This window comes from Sinocyclocheilus grahami, unplaced genomic scaffold (genome assembly GCF_001515645.1).
Source record: "Sinocyclocheilus grahami isolate Dianchi unplaced genomic scaffold, SAMN03320097.WGS_v1.1 scaffold1727.1, whole genome shotgun sequence".
Lineage (NCBI taxonomy): Eukaryota > Metazoa > Chordata > Actinopteri > Cypriniformes > Cyprinidae > Sinocyclocheilus > Sinocyclocheilus grahami.
The window spans coordinates 120,534-134,294 of record NW_015506906.1 but is presented as its reverse complement, the minus strand read 5'-3'; the positions used below and the strand labels follow the sequence as shown (position 1 = coordinate 134,294).

At 37.1% G+C, this 13,761-nt stretch overlaps 1 protein-coding gene across 1 annotated transcript; it reads right to left on the bottom strand.

The window, feature by feature from the left end:
- Nucleotides 1-10,088: 10,088 nt before the first annotated feature.
- LOC107572273 (uncharacterized) lies at nucleotides 10,089-11,934 on the bottom strand. The gene is made up of 5 exons (XM_016258694.1): nucleotides 11,868-11,934; nucleotides 11,215-11,535; nucleotides 10,809-11,111; nucleotides 10,239-10,364; nucleotides 10,089-10,150 (listed from the first exon to the last, which is right to left on the bottom strand). Exons 1-5 carry the CDS (start codon nucleotides 11,926-11,928, stop codon nucleotides 10,095-10,097), a joined length of 867 nt encoding a protein of 288 aa, XP_016114180.1. The 5' UTR covers nucleotides 11,929-11,934; the 3' UTR covers nucleotides 10,089-10,094.
- Between the last annotated feature and the right edge of the window lie 1,827 nt (nucleotides 11,935-13,761).

The following is a 13,761-nucleotide window of genomic DNA, read 5'->3' as shown; positions in this document are numbered from 1 at the left end:
GTGTAGAGGTTAAAAAGAACAAAGATCAAAATGATCATATAAATGATGGAATCAAGGTGATTCAACTGTAATAAAATTAAAAAAAAGAAAAAGGAAAAAAGAGTTAAACTCAATATGATTTAAGTGTAATTGTTGGAGTGTCCACTAGGGGGAGATCGAAGGTTCCAGGTTGTGGCCGACGCGGGCTGTGCTGTGCGTCATAGCCAATACAGACTGACGCAGAGACAACAGCACGAGTCCGTGTCTTCATTTATTAATGTCTATTTTCCCCCTTTATCAGGTATGAAATACATAAGGGTATTTTCATAATGAGTTAAAGCGATATAGTAGTAATGAGACTGGTTATTTCCGTGAATATATGCGAAAGCATGGTGTTTGATGCAAACAAAGACGGTAATGTTTCAGAACAGAAAGGTATATTTCTAAAATGTCAATTGAAAGTGAATGTTTTGCGTAATGAAGCTCGTTTTTTGTGTATTTCATAATGAGTTCAGTGTTTTATCAATACAGACTGACGCAGAGACAACAGCACGAGTCCGTGTCTTCATTTATTAATGTCTATTTTCCCCCTTTATCAGGGTGTAACACTAGCAGAGAGGAGTTTCGTCAAAGCTGACTAAAAGCGATCGATGATGGATAATTTCGACGAACTTGATGAACCTGTGATATCTTCTTCAGGGCGTAAAAGGAAAATAAAAGCTGAAACGTTTTCACGGAACCTTGCAAAAGCAGCGTGTTACAATGGTGAGGGAAAAGCTCCGTGTATTGCGTGTAATCACATCCATACAGTTTATGATCACAACAACAATAATGCTTGTCAGGCATCTACATTGTCATCTGAGGAGATTAAAAAAAAGATGAAACCAGTGTTTTTTAACTCTAAAACATGAAATGTGGAGTTATCTGCTTTTGCCAAAAAACGACTGTTGGAGTTATCTGCTTTTGCTATAAAACAAACTTTTAATATGTAAAAAAACATACTTTCAATTAACTTTAATTTTGTAAATTACCTGTATTTGTTTAAGCTATTATTACTTAATCAAAACAACCTCGGTCTGGGGCTCCATGCAAGAGCTAACCTCGTGGAGTTTCAATGATCATGAGAACGGCGAGGAATCGGCCCAGAACTACACGGGAGGATCTTGTCAATGATCTCAAGGCAGCTGGGACCATAGTCACCAAGAAAACAATTGGTAACACACTACACTGTGAAGGACTGAAATCCAGCAAGGTCCCCCTGCTCAAGAAAGCACATGTACAGGCCCATCTGAAGTTTACCAGTGAACATCTGAATGATTCAGAGGAGAACTGGGTGAAAGTGTTTTGGTCAGATGAGACCAAAATCGAGCTTTTTTGCATCAACTCATCTCGCCGTGTTTGGAGGAGGAGGAATGCTGCCTATGACCTCAACAACACAATTTCCACCATCAAACATGTAGATGGAAACATTATGCTTTGGGGGTATTTTTCTGCTAAGGGGACAGGACAACTGCACAACATTAAAAGGACGATAGACGGGGCTATGTACCGTCAGGGCCAGGGCATTGAAAATGGGTCATGGATGGGTATTCCAGCATGACTATGACCCAAAACACACGGCCAAGGCAACAAAGGAGTGGCTCAAGAAGAAACGCATAAAGGTCCTGGAGTGGCCTAGCTAGTCTCCAGACCTTAATACCATAGAAAATCTGTGGAGGAAGCTGAAGGTTCGAGTTGCAAAACGTCAGCCTCGAAACCTTAATGACTTGGAGAGGATCTGCAAAGAGGAGTGGGACAAAATCCCTCCTGAGATGTGTGCAAACCTGGTGGCCAACTACAAGAAACGTCTAATTGCCAATAAGGGGTTTGGCACCAAGTACTAAGTCATGTTTGCGAAGGGGTCAAATACTTATTTGACTTGCTAAAATGCAATTTAATTTATAACTTTTTTTAAATGCATTTTGCTGGATTTTTTTTTTGTTTTTGTTGTTGTTATTCTGTCTCTCACTGTTAAAATAAACCTACCATTAAAATTATAGACTGATCATTTCTTCATCAGGGGGCAAACGTACAAAATCAGCAGGGGATCAAATAATTTTTTTCCTCACTGTATATAAGTATGTATATATATATTTATATTGTGCTGTGAAAATTATCTCAGTAAGTGATTATATAAATAATGTAATTTTTTTTCAAATGGTAAGAAAAATAGTTGAAAACAAACACAGAAATGCATCTACAGATTTGTAACCAACACCTCAGTATTGACACCAGATCTCCTGTAAATTGCCACTTAAAGCTAAATTCATTGAAAACATCAGCATAATAAAGGAGGTGTAAACAGGAACTATTGACATGAAATAAAGAGTATTTTCAGCAGCTCTGTCAATATTGATGAGCCTCACACGATCAACACTCATTCAACAAGACATTCAGGATCATCAGCAGATCATCTCAATTTGTTCTCAGTGTTTGCTGCTAGAAACACATTATTTGAGTCAGGATATATGATAGTATGAAGTCTATAATTGTTCGAATTAAAGACAATGCTGTTATTTCCCACAATTAGACATAGATAAAACATCATGATACAAAAACGCTAATAACACTCAGGTAAATACCTATCCAACAACAACACCATAGCCTAACATGTCCATATGAATCTTAATATAGTCTGATTTTCCACTATCTACAGTAATTGCAGTAAAGTAATTTGATCATCAACATTTTACAGTTTTTCATGTACAGACACTGGAAAACTTTTGTTTAAGCGACATTTTAAGGTGTAATTTCTTTGTTTTCCTCAGGTTGAGCTTGTTCCACAAGTTGTCACTTGTGCATCTTTTCTGTCGTCTTCATACTGAAATAAACATTTAGTGCAGCAGTAGCAGCGAGCGGAAAATATGATGAATTCACTCAGACCTGAGATTTTGAGTGCTTTTGTGTGTTCATTTGTGTGATTGTTTCGATGTTTGGAACGAGAACAGTTAATGAATGTCAAGTTAAAAGTCAAAGTTTGAGATCTGAGGGCAATCGATAAGGATATCTCAAGTGTTGCTGCTGTGATTATATTTCTACTCTTCTGACATATTTGATTTGTTAAATTTGTTACTTTACATGTCAAAACAGTGGAACAGAAAGTGCTAAATAATTTACATTGAGCCTATAATGAGCCACGTCAGACATTTTAAAGGGGTGGTTGACTGTTTTGTTTTCTAGGCTTGATTGTGTTTATGGGGTGCAGTCTAACATGTGTTACCTGCTTGTTTTTTTTTTTTTTAAACTCTTTATTTTCCACATAATTTACCTTTATTCTACACCGCTCTGTCCCTTATAGTGATGTGACATGAACCGAGGCATCGGAGCTTGTGTAGAGAATAAATGGGCGTGCCAGATGAAGCCTCGATTCAAAGCTTGTGTTGTTAACGAAGAAATCACGTGACCAGTGACAAATGAAGCTTCACTTTCTATCCACTCACGTAAGCGATTCACTTTGTGTGCCGAAATGTTCTATCCCCCAGATCTTACTTAAATTTTTTTAAAGTCCTAAACCGTTTTCTACGTTGTTTACGCTTTGATTTGAACGAAAACAACGTATCTGTGTGGTGCAGCTGACACAGAATAGCATACGCTGTTTGCGTTCAGTTGATACTCTCCAAAATGGCACCAGGGTGACGCGGAGGAGAGGAATTGTTGAATAAAGTTATTATTTTTGTTTTCTTTGCGCACAAAAAAAGTATTCTTGTAGCTTCGTAAAATAATGATTGAACCCCTGATGCCACATGGATTATTTTACCGATCTCCTTGCTATGTTTCTGGACCTTGATCATGGTAATTACATTGCTGTCTATGGGAGTGTCAGGATCCTGCCCTGACAGCCTTGCTGTCTTGTCTTTGTTCAATGTTTCTTTGTTTTTCTTGTGCCTGAACACATGGTTGTGTCTTTGTTTTTGTTGGCCATGTGCTCCTCTTGTCCCGCCGGGTCAATTTCAATAACCACACTCCCTTGTTTAGTCCTCGTTCGTCCGATTGTGTTCAGCTGTTCCTCGTGTGCTCGAACCCTTTATAGGGTGCTCATTTCCCTCTCATCGTTGGTCATCCGTGTACGCTTTACCTTTGGCTATCTGCATTATCTTGATTGCCATCTTTGGCTTCAGTGCCTCCGTTTGTCGTCAGTGTTCTCATTACCTCTGTCTACAGTACCTTCGGGTGTCTCCATTTCCTTTTGTCATTATCTTTGTCAGCATTTTCCTCCTTGTCTCCTCTTTGGTTGTGTGTGTGAATTATCCGTGCTGTTGCCGTTAGTCTTGTTTGAGTGTGTTTGTCAGTCGACTTCGATTAGTCCAGTTTCCCTCTCGTTGGCCCCAGTTTCCTTTTCTCTGTGTTTTGTCTATAGTCTAGTATAGTCCTAGTGGTTTCATCCTTTTATTGTTAGTCCTGAACTCTTTTTCGAAATTTTTTTTTTTTTTTAGTTTTTTTTTTTCCCCCTTTTTATTTTGGTTATCCTTGTGTCGTGAGAAGTTCCAGTTTTATTTCTAGTATTTGTTGTATTTTATTTTTTCTTTCAGTTTCAGGACGGTTGCTGTCTTGTTTCTATTTTGGGTTATAGTTCCTGACCCTTTTTCTCCCAAGTTTTTCAGAGGGTTATCCTTTTGTTTTGAGAAATTTCAGTTCTTATTTTTAGTACTTATTTTATAATTAGTTTCTTCCTCTCAGTCTATTTTTTCCTACCCTCGTTATTTTGTCGTTCCCATTTTTGATCTGTGTCTTCTCTTGTCTCCCCTGTTGTCTGGTCATTGAGTGTCTGCCGAGTGGTTCCTGCCCTGCTACCTGTGTTCCCCCTGGTTGCGGATTCTCCTGACCTGGCAGACCTGTTTGGGGCTTCAAGAGTCACCACCCCCAGGGCCAAGCCTGTGGTGCCTTGAGCTGCTACCATAGCCTCCTCTTGCCACTGAGTCTGGAGTTACCCCCCCCCCCCATCCGTGACCAGCCCGTTCTCTTGTTGTGTACCCTGCCTTGTTGTGTGACTGTCTCCCTGCCTTATCCTGTTGTGTTCTAAGTCTGCTAATAAATTGTTTCCCTGTCCATTCTGCAGTTGGGTCCTTCCTTGACAGGGAGGGTCAGAGAGCTCTCAGAATTCATCAAAAATATCTTAATTTGTGTTCCGAAGATGAACAGGGGTCTTACGGGGTTTGGAACGACATGAGGGTGAGTAATTAATGACAGAATTTTCATTTTTGGGGTGAAGTAGCCCTTTAACTTACCATTGTTCTATTGCATTAGTCCTATTGTTTGTAATTTACTTTGATCTTATGTTTAAAAAAATAACAAGAATAACTGTATTGCGATATATTGTTATTGTGAAATAATATGGTCATATCGCCCACCCATACTGTCAGCTAGTTTTAAGATCAAACTCAAAGTGAAGTAACGTTTTTAAATGAGTAATCTGAGAACACTGTCATGAAAATCTTCTACCACATGATCTTCAGAGGAAGTGAGGATTCATGTCTAACATTAAGACATACTATCATAAATTTATTTTTAAAGGAATGTTCACAGTAGTTTTATTCCATGTTTTTAGTTTGTTTTAATCCCAGATTAAAAACAGGTGTCTTCTCACAATCTTTTTTTTTACCCCCAGCTGATGCAGCTGATTACTGGCAATTTTGAGGAGGACTGCTCTTTATCTGCGGTGTCTGTCACTTCTGGAGCAGAGTCATGGACCTTTTGTTGTATGTTTTGGTTTTACTTATTATTACCCGGATGTAACGAGTCAGCTCATGGGAAATATGAATAATTAATCATAACTAGTTAATTAATTATGAACATTTTAGATTCGCTGTAGATATTTAGCTGACCTCTCAGGGTCAACTGTCTTGTCAATTCTAAGAACGTTAATTTCTTGGTTAAGGGAAATAACTTCCTTACTGTACAATTCTACAAAAGCTTGTAGCATAAATCTGCATGATTAAGTGACTCCAGTTATGAGCAAACAATGAACCACGTCAAGTGTGATACAAGTAAGGTTTTATTAACTACATAAACACTTAAACTAGTCTAACACACACATACACACACAGTTTGTATAGGAAAGGCATAAAGCTTAACCCTTTAAAGAGAAGAGAAATAAGAACATGAAGTTATTGAACCATTTGCATATTCAGCAGATTTACACCTGAGGGAAAAATCAGATTCTTAGTTCAAACACACCTTGGTAAAAAGGTGCAACTGATACCTAATATATCAATTAATGCTGTAGATATTTAGCTGACCTCTCAGGGTCAACTGTCTTGTCAATTCTAAGAACGTTAATTTCCTGGTTAAGGGAAATAACTTCCTTACTGTACAATTCTACAAAAGCTTGTAGCATAAATCTGCATGATTAAGTGACTCCAGTTATGAGCAAACAATGAACAACGTCAAGTGTGATACAAGTAAGACTTTATTAACTACATAAACACTTAAACTAGTCTAACATACTACATAAACACTTAAACTGGTCTAACATACTACATAAACACATAAACTGGTCTAACACACACATACACACACACACACACAGGTTGTATAGGAAAGGGTTAAAGCTTAACCCTTTAAAGAGAAGAGAAGTAAGAACATGAAGTTATTGAACCATTTGCATATTCAGCAGATTTACACCTGAGGGAAACATCAGATTCTTAGTTCAAACACACCTTTGTAAAAAAGGTGAAAATGATACCTAATGTATCAATTAATAAGACTAAGTCTGAATTACTTGCAAGTCTCGTCTGTCTGAAAGAAGGCTTGATGCAATCTGAAAGTCCCAGTGATCTTTGCTGAAGTTGGTTGATGAAAAAGAACCAGTTTGAGTCGGAGAATCTTGTTGAATGGAAAAGACAAGGCCGAAGGCCAGGCACAAAACTTAGGAAGTCCTGGAGCGTTGGAGCTCACATCTTATCAAAACCTAACAGAACCACCGACTCTGGGTGGGTCTCTAGTGTGAGACCTTTATGCTGTAGAAGATTCCCGCCTCTCAAAATGGGCTTGTCCAATGAGAAAGACGGAAATTCCAAGCGGGAGGTGGCAATTGCTGGAGGATTTTACGACCCTTTGTCTCTAAGCATGGTAATTTGCAAATGGAACTTGGATCGAAATTACTAAAGATTCTCAGGACACTAATATATATTGCCTATGTACCAACATATAATATACACGCTTGTTTCGATCATCAGAAGGCGAATTCATAGATACTAAACAAGGTAGGATTACATATAGTGAAAGGATGACAGGACGAGTGGTTCCCTCATAAGCCTGCATAAAACAGTCTAAAAATATCTAAGACAACATACACCATGACCTGAAGGATACACTGTTCATTCAAAGAAAGGTTTTCCTATGAATTAATTAGTAGAAAAGTACTGTGCATTGTGCCTCTTGCTATGGAAAATGCAGTGAGAGTCTCTCTGCTCACATTCCTCTGGGCAATAAACCCAGTGAAATCCGCATTGGTTGCCATGGAACCAGGGGCCTGTTCGGCTACCTGGGGTGTTACGCATTTCAGGGGGAAGGGTCCATAGTTCCTCATATGGCTTGTTAACTGAGGGGGGTTACAGAGTATTTGTTAAATCTAGCTAACAAAATATATATTGTGTGTTTGATTGGTCCAGATGCTGCACTGATATAGCTAGAATTCAGAATTAAAATACATATGTTTGTCAACATTTATTATCAGAGCTACAGTGGTGCCCAAAATGATTAGAACACTAGTATTTTCAGCAGCTAAAAATGGTTTTAAGTCAGTTATTTCTATCTTTTGCTGTAGTGTGTCAGTAGGAAATATGTTTACATTTCCAAACATTCATTTTGCCATTAATTGTAATATTCCAGTGACATTTTTGTGCTGCACACAGAGATCTGATCTGATCTGCATCCAGTCTGTCTGGAATGACATGAAGAAACAGAACAAACTGAGACAGACTCAATCCAGAAGAACTGTGGCAACGTCTCCAAGATGCTTCAAGAAACCTCCCTGCGAAGCTACAGTGCTGTTAAAAGTTTTAGACACTTCTGTAAAATGGGGATGCTGTCAAAAAATAATGTCATAAATAAATTTTCTTTATCAATTAACTTCTGTTAACTAAATTAAATCAGCATTTGGCGTGACCATCCTTTATTTAAATCAGCATTTGGCGTGACCATCCTTTATTTAAATCAGCATTTGGCGTGACCATCCTTTATTTAAATCAGCATTTGGCGTGACCATCCTTTATTTAAATCAGCATTTGGCGTGACCATCCTTTATTTAAATCAGCATTTGGTGTGACCTTAAAGCAGCTTTTGCCCTCGGTACACTTGCACATAGTTTCTCAGTTAGCTTTGCATGTGGGTTTCTTGAAGCATCTTGGAGACGCTGCCACAGCTCTTCTGGATTTAGTCTGTCTTAGTTTGTTCTGTTTCTGCATGTCATTCCAGACAGACTGATGGTGATCAGATCAGATCTCTGTGTGGAGCACTGGCTGTTGTCAGACAAAAATCTATCTGGATTATTACAATTAATGGCAAAATGAATGTTTGGAAATGTAAACTGATATTTTCTACTGACACAATAAAGCTAAAGATAGAAATAACTGACTTAAAACCATTTTTGACCTGGTGAAAATACTAGTGTTCTAATCATTTTGGACACCACTGTATATGGAGCCCACATGAGTCAGTAGTAGAATATTGTGGATTAATATAAAATGTATGTGGAAAATACAAGATACAAATCTATCAGCAAACAGCACACATTGTTTCTTTCTCTCAAAGGTAAAATTAACCTCATCATGAGAGTAACCCTAACTGATAAGATAGAAATGCAATTTTGAGTTATTGAATTCCTTCTGAGGGTTCTGAAGAACTGTTTATGAAGAATTCATTGATAATGTAAATTTACGTCTGAATAATAAAACTCTTTTAGAATCAATCTTGACAATCTTGTAGATATATCGGTTTTGTATTTCTTCAGTTTTAAAGGACTAGTTCAATTCCAGAATAAAATGTTCCTGATAATTTACTCACCCCCATGTCATCCAAGATGTTCATGTCTTTCTTTTTTCTGTTGAAAAAAAAAATAAGGTTTTTGAGGAAAACATTCCAGGATTTTTCTCCATATAGTGGACTTCAATGGGAGCCAACGGGTTGAAGGTCCAAATTTCAGTTTCAATGCCGCTTCAAAGGGCTTTAAACGATCCCAGCCGAGGAATAACGGTCGCTGGGAACTTGTAAAGCCCTTTGAAAGCTGCATTGAAACTGAAATTTGGACCTTCAACCCGTTGGCTCCCATTGAAGTCCACTATATGGAGAAAAATCCTGGAATGTTTTCCTCATAAACCTTAATTTCTTTTTGACTGAGTAAAGAAAGATATGAACATCTTGGATTATATGGGGTGAGTACATTATCAGGAAATATTCATTCTGGAAGTGAACTTGTCCTTTAAGTTGAATATACTTAATTCAACATTTTGATGAAACTATGTTCTTCATCAGTACAGTATTTTAAATGTAATTGTGCTGTATTTCTTAAAAAAAAAACTGAAATGTAAAATTTTAATTTTATATGGAATTTGTACAGCCTTTGTATTTTGTCTTCCAAATAAAACTGTTAATTTTCCATCTTGAGCATGCTTTGACACTTAGGTTTTTGATTGTAATGATTTGTAAAATAACACTGTTTCTCTGTAGAACATTTAGTGCTTTCATTGTAATAATCTAGGAAAAATCTGTAAAATAAGGGGTTTACACTGTAAAAAAGTCCCGTAAAAATGGTAAATGACTGGCAGCTATGGCTGCCAAACAAAAACCGTAACATTAAAGTAAAATATCTTAATTTAAACATGGAAAAATCCATAAAATAACATTGTTTTTCACTAAAATTTTAATGAAAATTTCTGTAAAATTATTGTTTTTGCACTTTATTTAAATTAAATTCAAATTATTGAATTCAAATAAAATTTTAATTTATTTAATTATTTTATTTTAATTTAACGGTATTTGTTTGGCAGCCGTAGCTGCTAGTCATTTACAATTGTTTTTTTTGTTTGTTTGTTTGTTTGTTTTTACAGTGTAATCTGGCCTGTAATTGGTAGAGCATTTTATTGTAATACTGTATTCATCACTATTTCCTCTCGGTGCTGTGAGTTCTTCCTCCCTGCAAAATAATACAACACAAAAGCATTTACTGAGCTCACATGAGTGCAGATTGTTCCAGATCAATGTGAATCATCTCAAACACTCACCAGCTCTTCTTGCACAGATGATCTGAAGAAGAATCACAGTAGGAGCAGCAAATACTGCAAACTCAACAATAATCACAATCACTGCAGGACAGACGAGAGACACAATCAAGAGAAAAATCTCACAGACTCAATCTGTGAAACTGGAAATGCAAACATAGGTATAAAACAACGAACAATGTAAAGATGTGTGGTACCTCTGAATAATAATCCAGCAGTCCTGCTAACTTCAGTTTCTGCTGGATATGTGATCATGTCTGTTAGTTCAGATCAAACATAAACATAGAAACCAAACATCAACATCACAACATACTTGAGCTTCACATCACAGAAATGATAAATGAACTTCCACTGCTTCGTGAGTTTGTCATCTATTATTATTTAAGATTTCACTTAGGACCCATTTATGCTCAGAAAGGCACTGGTTACCATATGACTACATGAAGCAATTTATGCCTCATTTATATGCAACCCTTCAGTTTGTCCTGAAAATGAATGACATTATTAATCCTCAAGTCATGTCTCTGTATCAGATGGTCTTCTGAAAGTAAGTTATGGAAGTTTGTTTCTCACCTGAATACCTGACAGTATATGTGACTGACGTCTTGATTTGAGAAACTTCACATCTCCACTCTCTGTTGTGATCTTCATTCAGGAGTGTTGTAGTCAGAGTGCTGATACAGTGATCTGGAGCTGATATCTGATATCTGGAGTCTGAGTTTATCAGTGTATCACCAGCCTGATTCACCCAGAGCAGCTCAATTCTCTCAGAACGGATCCAATCATCACAAGAGACTCCAGCAAATGAATACAACTGACAGGAGAGAGTCACAGAGTGGCCTGCTCTGCTCTCAGTCTGTGAGGATGATGAAGAGACTGGAACACAAAATAACACACATATCACAGACATGTCAATCATCATGAGAGTTTACATGAAGAATTTGCCCTTTTTCAATTGAGCACATAATCGTAAAATTACCATGAAGGACATGCAGAGAAACACGAGCATCAGTTCCTTGTCTTTTGTTATTCACATATTGTTGGCAGGTGTAAGATCCATAATCTTCTTTTGTTATGTTGTTGATATTCAGCGAGCAGTCAGACCCCAGACTCAGTCTCTCATGTTTCTCTGTGTCTGTCTTCGTTATCCCTAATGCAATCAGTTCAACTGCTGCTGAATGATTGAACCCGTTATAGATCCATGTAGTTGATGTGCAGTCAGGACGAGCATTATTACAGGGCAGACGAACATTTTCACCAGAACCGATGAACACATGAGCATCATCCACTCCACTGGAACCTGAAACACGAACATTTGAGTGATTATTATACTATATATTAATAAATGAAGACGTGAAACATACCAGCATAAAATCACTTATTGCAAACAACACACTCTCCAGAAGAAACTATTTTTCTTTATCAGAGAGTTGTTGAAATCATGAACACACTCTTAATATGAAGATAATTCTGCATCTGATGTTTGAGTGTGAAACTGTCTAGTTTTAGTGCGTACCGGAATAATCCAGTATGTTCTGTTTGTAACACAATAATAAACTGATCCTGTTCAAATGAACTCTTTCTCAGACTAATTCCACTAACTGTTTGAAGAGAAAACAGAGATCTCTTTACCTGTGAGAAGTGAAGAGAGAAAGATCAGTTCCAGCAGACACAGATGACACTTATCAGCCATTTTCTCTTTCTGTCAGTCTTCCTCTTCATTATACGCTCACAACTCTTTAAATACTATCAGCTCTTCCTGTGGTTTTTAACTTCCTCTGATCTACAGACTGAGTGTTGAAATGTACTAGAGTTGTTATAAAGTGACTAATGGAGAAGTGTTGCTTCACATTTCTCTAGTAAATATCCATTCAAATTCAAGGAGTCATACTTTCCTACTCTACAGCACTAGAATTCTTCTAGACTGTTTTAGAAATCGATTGTCATCTGCATTAGAGACAGTTTCATCATAACTATTTCCATGTCATTATGTTTCAGCTGTCAGAAGAGCGACTGATGACTCTGTGGTGAGTTTTGTAGGTTGATCATGAGCTGTTAGTGTTCATGAGCTCCACAGAGGACTGACTCTGAAATATCACACTCTTATTACTCACATTAGATCAGGACAAGTTAGGATATTTCTGCTGTTTCTGCTCTAAAGCTCACAGATAGAAATATAATGGAACCATTGACAATCAACATTTCCATTCATCCTGCTCACAGTGAACAATATGATTCATCTTCAGTAATTAATGTATATTTTCATATCTGTGTATATTTGACAGTTACTATGGTAATTTTCCATAACCTCATGTTTGTATAATAGATTTTCACTAAACCTGTAGGGTTTACACATATTTGACTTAAACATTTGCAGTAAAATAATTAGCCTTCTTCACACAGTAGTGATGGATGGGCTTTTAATATCTTGATTTGTTGTATTTTCATTGATGTTTCGGATCAGACAGATGATGTGACTTATACTGAAATTACTGCGTACAGTAAAAAAATAAAATAAAAAAAATTAACAAGGTGAGCAAACACTTCTTGATCTTCCATCAATGTCCACTTTCCCTCAATATAACCTGTATTAGTTTTGTTCTTATATAAATTAGTGTCATGAATTGAGCTCAAACCACATACTGTAATAATTGTGGGTTAAAACAGTGACTGTGATGTTGATTCAGGTTCACTGTGATTATAAAGTGACTTGTGCTTCCATCGGAGGAACAAAAGCTGGAGCTCAGGAAAACTGCAGTCAACTTTATGCCTCTGTGAACAAGAACCATCACAAATCAGACAAATAATTATACAGAAGCCACACGAGCAGAGGAATATGAACCTTGACTCCTGATGGTTTCATTCACTGCCATTATAATTCTTGCAGTGTCTTTCACATGTTAAGAAACAAGCTATTATTCTGGTCAGTTTGGTGTGTTTTTTGTACAGTAGCAGTCTGCGTGAGTTTATTAGCAATTCAGGATCTGCAGGCTTGCACAAAGTAAAAAATGGAGGAGAGTTTTACTCTCTTAGATAATTCTCATTAAATCATCTAGGGCCGGTTGTTCAAAAGTGATCTGTTCAGATTTCAGGGTAACACTTTAGATTACAACCCGCAGCGTACTGCGTAAGTAAACAGAATTTACAGCGTAACGTTTTTGTAACTATAGTGTAGCTACCTATTCTGTAAAAATCTGTAAAATTAAAAATTATTTCTACTGTAAATATTTTGAAACTAAGGGGTATCTATTGTAGCATTTGGACCAATCAGACACACAACTTTTTGTTATATTTAACAAATAATATCGAACTCCCCATCACCTAACCAAATGGCCAATTACGAGGGTCTATGGACCCTTCCCCCGAAATGTACCTAACACCTCAGAAAAGCAGAACAGGCCTCTGGTTCCATGGTAACCAATGCTGATATCACTGGTTTTATGGCCTAAAAGGAATGCAGGGGATAAACTCCCTCATTTTCCTCAGTAGAAAAGTCAGTTTCTCCTGTGCATTTGTACCTTTCTTA